This window comes from Python bivittatus, unplaced genomic scaffold (assembly GCF_059951505.1).
Source record: "Python bivittatus isolate LINGU-HERP-01145 unplaced genomic scaffold, Pbiv_v1 ctg000480_np1212, whole genome shotgun sequence".
NCBI classification, from domain to species: domain Eukaryota; kingdom Metazoa; phylum Chordata; class Lepidosauria; order Squamata; family Pythonidae; genus Python; species Python bivittatus.
The window spans coordinates 41,946,570-41,958,676 of NW_028277075.1; the positions used below are offsets into that span (position 1 = coordinate 41,946,570).

Sequence of the window (12,107 nt, forward strand, 5' to 3'; positions counted from 1 at the left end):
AAATGGCCGCGGACCACGTGTCAGCGGTAGAAAATGGCCATGGACCACATGTCACGGGCGGGAAAATGGCCGCGGACTGGGTCACAGGAGGGAAAATGGCCGCGGATCCTGTTCGTAACCCGAGGCGGAGTTCGCGAACCAAAGCAAAACTTTGCGGCTGGAGCTGGTCGTCACCCGAAAAGTTCGTGAACAGAAGCGTTCGTAACCCGAGGTTCCACTGTAGATAGATAGATAGATAAGATCCTTAAGCACCATGTTGCTAACCTAATTAAATATTTTCTAAAGCTTTTTGAAGTTTGATTTATCTCTGTATTGGCCAACATAACTCTTCATTTATGAGACTGGCATCAGTAGAAGTATAAAGAAGCCAGCACAGTGTTTATATTTTTTATTGACTTAAGATATTATAGAGAGCTGCATTAATTCACAGTTCAGTGAAGCATCAGGGAACAAAATACACCTTCAGGGATTTTTTTTTTTTTGCTTAAAAGAGAAAGTCAGTGTAAACTGGCTTCATCTCAAACATTGTATTTCATGTTAATATTTATTATTAAATACAGGTTTAGCAGTATTTAATACAGAATACTGTATAATACAGTATACAGAAGTAGCAGCACCCCAGAATCAGTTTCCATATAATTTCATTTACATAATTATTTATTGAACATGTAAACTTCTATTATGGTTAAGGCTATTTACAGTATCAGCAAAATACATGATTTTACTGTGAATATTTATTTTGTCTATAACAACCTTAACCCATTTGTTCTAATTCACCTACAGTGGTACCTCGGGATACGAACTTAATCCGTTCCGTGACTCTGGGCGTATCCCGAGTTGGTCGTAACCCGAAGGAAATTTCCCCATAGGGTTCAATGTAAATCCGGTTAATCCGTTCCGCCCTCTTAATTTGGTCGCACCCCGAGGCAAATTTCCCCATAGGGTTCAATGTAACCGGTTAATCCGTTCCGCCCTCCGCCCGAATTTGGTCGCAACCCGAGGCAATTTCCCATAAGGTTCAATGTAATTACCGTTAATCCGTTCTGGCGTCCACGGACCACACGGAAAGCGGCCGGGCGCGGCGTGGTGCGGCGCGAAAATGGCCGGGTGCAGTGCGGCGCGGTGTGAAAACGGCCCGGCGCGGCGCGAAAACGGCCCGGCGCGGCGCGAAAACAGCCTGGCGCGGCGCGAAAACGGCCGCGGACCACGCGGCAGGGCCGGAAAAACAGCCGCGGACCACGTGGCACGGGCGGAAAATGGCTCGTACCCCGAGGCAGAGTTCGCAAACCGAGGTAAAATTTTGGGGCCAGAGCTGGTCGTAACCCGAAAAATTCGCAAGCAGAGGCGTTCGTATCCCGAGGTATCACTGTATTAGGATTGTTATTGTCTCCTAATGCAAATGACAAGGGGACTTTCTGTAGTGGAAATGTACTTGTTTAATGTTGGGTGTAAGTCCAGGGATTGAATGTCCTGACAAAAATCTGTTTGTCTCTTCACTGACTTACTTTTACTCATAGGATCTCTGTTAAGTATTGATTGTATGGTATTGCTTAGTGTCAAATATGTCAACAGTTGATATGCTTTTGATTTATTTACCCCAATTAACTATTAAGTAGAGAGAGTAGACTTAAACATTATATAGGCCTTACACCATTCCTACAATGTTTGTATTCTTCAAGTCTAGTCCTTTGTAAAGGTCATACATAACTTTATATAGGTTTTACAGTATTCCTACAGTGTCCCTATTTTACAAATCAGGATGAAATATACATGAAAATTACTTTTACTTCATTTTCTATGATGATAAGTAGTATTCCAATTCTAATCTACAGCATTATCTAATCTACCAGATTCTCTATTTTCCCAGGATTCCCCACCACCACCACTTGCAAAGTTAGAACAGACTAAAACAAACATATAAATGCCATTCTCTTTCTGGATTTAAAATGTTACATGTAAAACTGATTGTTGTCTTGTCTTTTGTGTTTTTAGCTAAGTGTAATACATGCTGAACATGCCTCGAAGTCCAACATCAAGTGAAGATGAGATGGCTCAGAGTTTTTCAGATTATTCAGTGGAATCAGAATCAGATAGCTCTAAAGAAGAAACCATTTACGACACTATCAAGGCGACAGCAGAAAAGCCAATTAGCAAAATGGAAGACACCCAGAATAACACATTAGTGATACGCATTGTAATACCAGATCTACAGCAAACTGTAAGGATAATTCCATGAAAACATCTATTGATCAGATTTGTTCAATAGTATTATTAGAATGTTTAATGATAAAAGACTTGTTGGTAACTTTTCTGAAATGTAAAATCATAGAAACCGTATATAGTAATTAAAGAGAATGTGTATTATATTTCGTGGATGGTAGTTTGATGAATATAGGTAGTCCTTGGTTAACGACTGTAATTGGGGCCGGGAATTCCATCGCTAAGTGATGCAGTCATAAAGCACGATGTCACATGACTGCGCCAACTTACAAGAGCAGTCCAACAGTTCCAGTTGTAGTCATTAGGTGAATGCCCTGTGAGCGTTAGGCACGATGTCATATGATTGCCATGTGTGACCTCCTGCCAGGTTCCCCATTGACTTTGCTTGTTGGAAGCTGGCAGTGAAGATCCAGCTTCTAATTGGGCCCTGCCTTCTTTGGCTTTCCAAGATCAGCTAAGAGGTGCCACCTAGTAGAGAGGTAATTAATTAAATTGGAAATTTAAAAAAAAACATGTATTACCAGCCCTTTGAATAGACCAGGCCAGGTAACAGGCACCACAAGAAACACTAGAACTCTATAATAACAGAATCTTGAAAGCCTGACAGTATTAGAAAGAAGTCAGATGATTGTTTTAGGTCATCAATTATATTTTACTGTTTGGTTCATATATAGTAGGCTCTTGAACCAAAAGTTAGAAAAGAATAATGGAGAAGAATATGATTCAATTAAGTTTAAGTTTCCAATCCCACTGACTTTGATATAAGAGATTAAAGTATGTACTTTTAACTTTTCAGTTATTATCCATGTTGGCTGAATTATGTCCTTAGGGTAGACTATAATAATTCAATTGTCTCATGTTCATATTACTGGTTTTAGCCTTGAGAATTTGCCAGAAAATAATGCTGGCATTTACCTAGAAATGTGAGCTCTCCTAGATCAACATTCGTTCTGTCCTCCTGAAACAGTTTTTTTGTATTTGCATTTTAGAAATTTTGGATGGATGCCGTGTATTATAATAAAGCTTCTGTATCATTTTATCACACTGTTGCATTAGAAGTAATTGCATTTTTCTTTTCTTTTGATTAGGATGATCAGTCTGAATATAAATAATGACTGAAAGTGCATATAAATTAATTATTGCTTGGTTTTGGCTACTCCCAGTGAGTAGAAGACCCTCTGAAAGTTACTTTTCAGACTTGTACTTCAACTGAAGGCAGTAAAAATGTTGGGTACTCTGGCAGTATCCAGCCGAAAAAGTTGTTGAATTTATGGTTTCACATACTTAACATACAGTATATCTCAACTCAGGTCCCAGTTATTCATGTAATGAAAGTGCAGATAAATTGTTTCTCTCAAGCAGCATGAGTAATGATCTTCACCTACCCAGTTGTTTTCCAGAATATAACCCTCCCCTCCAACCCCCCCCATTTTTGTAAAACTTTTTCAGGAAAGGAAGTGTTATTATATTTTATGGAATAGAAATTTAATCACAATTTTAATACTATTTCAAGATACATATATCTTAGTGGAAAATAAGATGAAGTCATCACAGACCTGGAGGATTGTCCAATAAAAGTTCAGTATAAAGATAAAGCCTCATTGGGGGGGCAGGAAGTGGCTTTGACATACATAGCCCACAGAGCGAACTGGTGGGATACCTTAAACTTTTCTACTTTCCTGTGAGATGTGCATCATGTATTTTTGTAGCAAATTAACTGTTTATAAGTTTGCATCTGTACGTGAAAATTAACATGTGCAAGCTTGTTTGATTTTTTTTTTTTTTACTGATACATTTTTTCTTTCTGGGTTCTTTATAAATAGCCATTCTACCAAGAGGATTGTGGGTTGTGCTGTATATTTTTCAGCATCAAGTTCCTGATGGTCCAGGAAAGAGATAGTGACTGGTCTGTAGGACCTCTGATTTGATCTTGGGAGTGACTGACAAGTACATAGATAATTGATAAGGAATGGTTTCCCTTATTGGATTGCACTTGCCATGCCATCTGACATTGTAGCCTGCATATATCCCATTTGTATTCACCTATTTCATTCTGGAGATTAACTGTCATGCTTCAGCTGTGCTTGGGAAAAGCTGTCAGGTTAGTGAAGAAACAGTGGAGCAGATGAGAAAACTAGTGACCATCTATGCTGTTATATCCTCAAATGATCGCTTATAAATGAAATGGCCAAAGTGCATTTCATATGCATATTGCATTCTTATTGTAGAGTTTAAGTAATAAAAATTAACCAAGAAGATGTATGCTTTTTCAAGTCCACGAACCTTCTCTAAGGAGTGAGTCTGTATCTTCACAGATTTTGGCATAGATTCATTGTTATACATTATACACCAAGTATTGCTCAATGAGGTGTACTTAATCTTTAAAAATATGGCATGTTTTCTAAGCAGTATATTAAAATTCAGCATCCACTGAGCAGTGAGCACACTGGAAATTTAATAGCCACATAATTTTCCTGTCACATTTGTTCTTCAAGCAAGACAAATAATTTGCATAGCTCTTTTTTAAATTCCTTTTTGAATGTTAGTATATAAAATACTCAAAATAATTTCACCCTATTCTATTGGCATGTTCACTGATTTTAGAACATCTTCCATGAATGCTAACTGACATAATTTTATCCTCCACTTGGCCTACAAACCCATATGATAGCTCATTCATCATAAAAAACAAATATTTCCAATTTGTAGTTAACAGCATTAGTTTGGATAGGGCTATTACATGGAAGAATATGTACTCCTAAGTGCATTCATATTTTATTAAATAGTTTGTCTGCCTAAAAGTTAATAAAGGTTCTCCAAAATGTATACCAAGATGAAAATAATTTTGAGGAAAGTTGAAAATTGTAATCCAACATTCTTTTAGTTGTTACTTTCCTGTTACATAGAGCTCATTGAAATACTTTGAGACAGAAGGACTAATCATTCATACTGTTTTCTGAACCCTCTGTAGAAATTATACTCAAGTTCTGTGTTAAAAGATTATACAAGGCTTTTTCTTCCTCTAACAGAATTGCAGTTTCAACTTCCTGTGGATCCAGTCATATATTTCTCTATTTAAAACAAAACTTACTTTTGCTTAAAACATGTTTAAACCTTGTATGTATTTAAAAAAACTGTGACCCTTAGTTGTATCTTTTTTCTCAGTAAATCACTAATACTGTTTATTAATATTATGTGATTTTTTTTAAAAAAAAAGGTCTTGCAGAAGTTCTCTGCTCAACTAGAGAAAATTACAGAACTATCTTGCTTTGAGCAGTTCAGACTGATAAATGTATGATATTATAAATGCTGTTTTTGCTTTTAGGGATATTTCCTGGTTATTCTTTGAAAGGTTTTATATAGGTCTGACTAAATAAGTAACTATATGTGTATCACCAATTTGTCTGTATAAAATGTACACTTTACAATCCACTATATATTACATTCTTTTTAAAAAATCTAATTCTTCAAATCTATTGATGAAATTCTAATGTAAAATTCCATGAAAATATTTCCTTAGTAATCAAGAAGTATTAACTTGACCCAGACTTTTATTATTTGTTTTTACAAGTAGAGATTAATCCAAGTTAACTTCTGTTGAATACTTTAGACCAGATGTTTCCAACCTTTTTCAACTTATGGCACATATCTCATAGATGGGACTTCCGGGTCACGAAACCAGAAGTCCTGTTACAGGTTGCTGGGACTCAGGAGGAGAAATTGAGTCAGTCTGTCCCTGGTGATGTCACAGGAGGTGGGATTCTAGCTGATGCGACACACCTGTGGAAATTTTGCGGCACATCAATGTGCTGTGGCACCCTGGTTGAAAACCACTGCTTTAGACTTTATCTTCTGTCAAATTCATGATATAAACACTTGATACACACTGTTTATGACAGCTTTTCTGTGGCTTTATGGTGTTCTGAAATGGTTGATTACTGCAATGTATTAATCATCATCTCACTGATTAATGCTTGGTAAATATGACATTATTTTAACATTTATTCACCTGCATGTTTTCTTGCCAAATCTTTGTTAGTAATGTTTCAGTTTTGTGAAAATGAGCTCATTAACTGGATGTTACCTAGTGGTTAATGCTGTATGTGAGCAAGCAGTTTGCTGATGTAGGCATATGTGCCCACTTATAGCTTTGGATCCCAACTTAAACATGTTCAGTCAATACCAAATTCAGTTGATCTACTCTGATTTTAGATCCAATTGTTATATATTATACATCAAATATAATTCAATGAGGTGTACTTAATCTTTAAAAAGATATGTTTTCTAAGCAGTGTATTAAAATTCAGCATGCACTGAGCAGTGAGCACACTGGGAATTTAATAGCCACATAATTTTCCTGTCACATTTGTTCTTCAAGCAAGACAAATAATTTGCATAGCTCTTTTTAAAGTGTTCCAGTGTTCTGCTTCAATCTATTCCCTGAGCTAAGTTTTAAAGGTTACCTGTTTAGAAATGTGAACCAATCAGATTTTGGAATTAACCAAGAGTATAACATAAAATGGAATAGCTTGATCTCTTTTGGTATTAATAAATATTGTTGCATCTCTCTCTGGTTTTGATATGTTTTTTCAATAATCTTCAAGAAACACAGAAGTAACTTCAATCTGGCATATCTTTTGTGTAATAGCACATGAATTTGTCTGGCTTTTGAAGCCTTTAGTCTAAGGATCCAGGATTTTATCAGACTCTGGAGTAATCCGTTGATTCAAGTGAATTCAGTTTACTGAACTAGGCTTAGACTGGAATTTTATTTCCACCTTCCTGGTAGTATGTCCCACTGAATTCAGCTGCATTTATTTATGTTGGTATGCATAGGATTGTATCATTAATAAGTTGCTATATTCCTGTAATAAAATCTAATAAGCTTTATGGCTGAGTGTGTATTTAAACTCAGAATTCTTCATCAAATGTTAATACAACATCCATCATACTGCCTTGTCTCTCTAATCTAGTTGAATTAAATCTTTATATATTCTGTCTGTCTGTCTGTCTGTCTGTCTGTCTATCTATCTATCTATATGTTGAAAAGTAAAAAAATTATAAAATGGGGATGAGCAAAATTATATACTTTGTATGAATGCAATAGTATTTGTATTAAATAATAATTGTTCATCTGGTGTAGAATTGCTGATATTCATAGGAATTGTTATGTGTGTTCTCTCTTTTTTTACAGAAGTGTATTCGATTTAATCCTGAGGCTTCAGTATGGGTTGCAAAACAACGAATTCTTTGCACATTAAATCAAAGTCTGAAAGATGTTCTCAATTATGGCCTATTCCAGCCGGCAAACAATGGGAGAGATGGGAAATTTTTGGATGAAGAACGTCTTCTTATGGAATATCCACAAACTGTAAACAAGGGTGTTCCATCCTTAGAGGTATTTAAAAAAAAAATTGTCAGATTTAGATACTAATGACTATCATCATTTAATAATGTAGTGGCTATAGACAAAGAAACAGCTCACAGTTTATGAGTTAACAATGTCTTTATGAGGTGCTGAAATCTAAAATTGCAGCAGGAGAGGGAGAACAAATCTGAAAAAAATGTATCTAAAAAATGATGCTAACGTGATTGGCAGCTACATATTGCCTCTAAGGACTGGGTTTAGGTTTTGGTCTGCCACTGGAGACCTTCTGGGACAAAGGGATGAGTGGAAGTTTTGGTGCTGAAAGGGATAATAAATAGATGTTGTAGAAGAAGGATGGGAACAGCCATTTTAATCCGTCCCCAATCCTAGAGTTCCATTCCATTAAATCTCTTCTTCCTGATAAGCCTCCAAGAATATTTTTTTACTACAGATTAGAAATCACTGAGATAACAAGTCCATGTTTAATGTGCTTACACTAATTATGTACAGTGTTGTGTGATTATTAACTTGTTGATTTGTACAATCCAGAGAGAATATTTAATTTTTGTAGGTAGTCATAGCCATTATAAAGCCTCTAAGATGCTAACTATTGAGACTGTGTATTCCAGTTCCATTTTTATATTGCTGCTTATGTAATTAAGAGTAAAACACAGATAATGTTTCACTACATTATAACTATATTATAGTATTCTGATTATAACTTAACTTGTACAAATGTTGTGATTTTATCCTCACATATAAGCACACCAGAAATCTTTCTGAAAATGTAACCATTGTATCACTGAATGTATGGTATTAAAAAAGACCCAGTTAGAAGAAAAATAGTTATTATATTTGCATAGAACTGAGCTTTATCTCAGTTATAGCTAGTAATATTACATGCCCCAATTGCTTTCCATAACTAATTGGAAATTTAAGTGAGTTCTAGGGAATATGCTGGCTTTGATTTTTCTAATTTTTTTATTCATCTCTACTTCTAAGTTATTACCATATTTTCCTCTCTGATCTGATTGACATTGATACTATGGCCAGATAAGTCTATTGGATTTTACTGTTATTTCTTATAGATCTATTTGCCGATCTATCAATGCTGCATTTTCTTGATTATAATCAGAAATGGAGAGGGGAACTTTGTTCACTATCTGAAGAAGAATGGAAGTATGAAATAAATATTTGAGTGCACTTTATGGTCATTTACTTCAACAAGCCAGTCTAGTTAGTTTGGTGGCTGGAGGGAACAAAAACATATTTAGACTAAAGAACTACCTATGGGAAATTAAATGTCTGAAACTCAAGCTGCACTTCTCAATTATATTCATTTTAATAGGCACTCAATAGGAAAAGATTATAGAGTGATTGAGAAAATTTAGGGCTGTAGCAAAAACCTATAATAGTGCTTTTCCTCAGTGATTCCTGATCTGTTAAAAGGGCGGGATAAATTCCTCAGCTATCCTCCACAGTTCATTAGCCACTTGGACAACTGTCACAAAAATTAATCTGCAAAGAAATGAGAAAACAAATTGGGCTAGGAATGGAAAGGAAACTGGGCAGCACAACTTAATTTTGTACAGAAAAAAAGATGATAATTGCAGCAGTTACTCCCTTACTCCCATCCCTCAGGATTAAGTACATTTTAGAAAAAGATATATTAAACCTTCATCAGTAAATTACTTTTTTTTTGTTTTTGGTCTTCCATTTAGTAAGCAGACTATTTTTTTCACAATGAATACTTGCTGGTTTATGGGAAACTAGCTTGTTGAGCACATGAAGAACAATTCATGTTGGATTATGTTAAATAATTTGGTAAAGAGAAAATGAAGAAGATGGATGAAACATTCAGATGTAATTTTCAACATTTTAATGTAATTTTGGCATATATATTTTAAATTCTTTCATTTCCACTCTGTGACTTCTGAACAATACTAACTTATAACTCCTGTATACTATCATTTTTCTTCTGAGCAGGAATAGGTTATTGCATGTACACCCAGACTTTCAATAGCTCACAGTAATACTTTCAGCTCTGAAACTTTGTGTTTGCTTATTTGGCAAATAGTTTCTGAAGGCCAAAAACAAGTAACAAATAAACTGAGCCTATATGCTACATGTTATTCCAGTCTTCTGCTTGCTCTTGCCCTTCCTTCCTTCCTTCCTTCCTTCCTTCCTTCCTTCCTTCCTTCCTTCCTTCCTTCCTTCCTTCCTTCCTTCCTTCCTTCCTTCCTTCCTTCCTTCCTTCCTTCCTTCCTTCCTTCCTTCCTTCCTTCCTTCCTTCCTTCCTTCCTTCCTTTACAAATTCTTCTTCATGAGCACAAAAAACTTCCACAAAGAAATCTGTAGTCTATGAAAAGCTAGGAACATTGTCAATCAGATAATCAATAAAAATATTGTGTACAATTAAATAAAGCAGAAGGACCTGTGATATTATGCCAAAAACATAGTTAAGGAGGCTTAATTTTGATTTAGTGAATAGATGAATTGACAAATTGTTTGTGATCAGCTGACACAGAATTGGAAACTATGGGCTGCAGTACTAACTGATCACCTTTAGACACCTCTAGACTCTTATCTGGTTATGATTCCAGAAATAGCCTATAGTTATAATTGATGCTTTGCTTCTATTGAGCAATGCATTAAAAAATTAGAATCAGATGAAAAATGCAGGAAGATAAGCTGTCTTCACTGTATATACCTGTAAGTATGGAAGATGCAGTCATAGTTATGGTTCCAAAGAACAGCTAGTACAAAGGCTAGCTCAAACAAACTTAAGTGTTCTCTTAGGTATGGGTAGTCCTACGACCATTCATTCAGCAACTGTTTGAAGTTACAGTAGTGTTGAACGAAGGGACTTAGACCCGTGCCTGTAGTTACAGCTGTTGCAGCACCCCCAGGGTCACATGATCAAAATTCAGGCACCTGATAGCCCACCCACACTTATGACTGCTTCACCTCCCCCTACCCACCTATCTCCCCCCCCATCTATGCTCTTTTGGCCATCCTGCACCTTGCCTTGCGGGAGGGCAAGCAGGCCCAGAACTGCCTGGCTCTGGGGCTGCAAGAAGCTGCAGCCACCCCAGCTCAGCTGCCCCAAGCCACCCTGGAAAGCATTTGTTTGCCCAGCTGCCTTCTATCTCAGTTCCCCACACCAACCTTTCATCTTTTACGCCCAGCCCTCATGGCCAAAGCAGAAGTGCCTTGCTGCACTGACTTCGTAAAGCTGCACTGACTTCAGAGAGACTTGAGAGCTGCACTGCCTTTCTGAAGTCTCTCTGAAGTCAGCGCAGCTTTCCAAAGGTTCAAGAGCCACGTGGAGGAAAAGTTTGCTGGAGAAGCTGGGTCTGAAAAGGCAGCGAGGCACTTCTGCTTCAGCCACAGGGGCTGGGTGTGAAAGATGAAAGGTCGTCATGGGGAACTGGGAGAGAAGGCGGTTGCGCAAACAAATGTTTCCTGGGGTGGCTTCATGCGGCTGGGCTGGGGCGGCTGCAGCTTCCTGGCGCAGCTTTGCATGACTGGGTTGGGGTGACTCCAGCTTTGTGTTGTGCTGCAACTCAGGGAATTCTTGGAGCCCTAGAGCTACGTGGTTCTGGGGCTGTTTGCTGTCCTGCACGGCAGGGCAGAGATAGGGGGGAGATGGGTGGAGGGAGTTGGAGGCAGTTCCTTACTTACTGAGGCTTGGGGCTGGGAGGGATCAAGCCCAGAATGGCTTGGGTTGGGGTGAGTCCTTGGTTAACGACTGATGAAATTCACTTAATGATAACAAGGGGAATTGCTGGGATTGTAGTCACCAAGCGATGCAGTCATGTGACGTTTTGCTTTACGATTGCATCACTTAGCAATAGAATTCCGGTCCCAATTGTAGTTGTAAGTCAAGGACTACCTGCATTATAATGTACCTCTTACTTCGATAATTATTTGAATTTATGTTGAAAAAATGATTTGTCTCCGGCATAATAGATTTTTCCCAGAAATTATTTCTGAAATATAAATAATACTAGTATATTGTTCACTTTTCAGTTTTGCTACAAGAAAAGAGTATATAGACAACTAAATCTTGATGAAAAACAAGTAGCCAAATTCCACACTAAGGTAAGTCCAAGTTTAGAGCATTTTTATATATTAGAGATTAGAACCTGCTTCCCATCTATGATCATAATAAAAGATTTTTTATTTGGTTTGAACCTGCTATTGATATTTTAACAAAAATCTTTGATGTTAATTATACGCTATACGTGCCTAGTTAGTCTGAAGAGAAACACATAAGAAACCGTATATTTAATATGTTCCAAGAATATAAAAGTTCTAACAGTTTAGACCAGGGGTTCTCAAAGTACGGCCCGCGGGCCGGATACAACCCGCCAGGGTCATTTATCTGGCCCACTCGCCTGATTGGCCACCACTGCTGTCTGTCAGAAGCAGAAGTGTTGGGGCTGTCTTGGGAGCTGCAGACGATGCACGAAGAGGGAGATCACAGAGCCGGACTATTCTACATGACAGGTACGCT

General features: G+C 37.3%; 1 protein-coding gene across 12 annotated transcripts in view; it reads left to right on the plus strand.

The window, feature by feature from the left end:
- Positions 1-12,107, plus strand: part of SHANK2 (SH3 and multiple ankyrin repeat domains 2) — a 395,084-nt gene that overhangs the window by 33,048 nt on the left and 349,929 nt on the right. For all 12 annotated transcript variants that reach the window (XM_088145802.1, XM_088145800.1, XM_088145797.1 and 9 more), the window contains 3 exons: positions 1,993-2,218; positions 7,415-7,618; positions 11,621-11,692. In XM_088145802.1, the coding sequence (XP_088001928.1) occupies positions 2,006-2,218; positions 7,415-7,618; positions 11,621-11,692 (489 nt within the window). In that variant the 5' untranslated portion in view covers positions 1,993-2,005. The remainder of the gene's footprint in view (positions 1-1,992; positions 2,219-7,414; positions 7,619-11,620; positions 11,693-12,107) is intronic.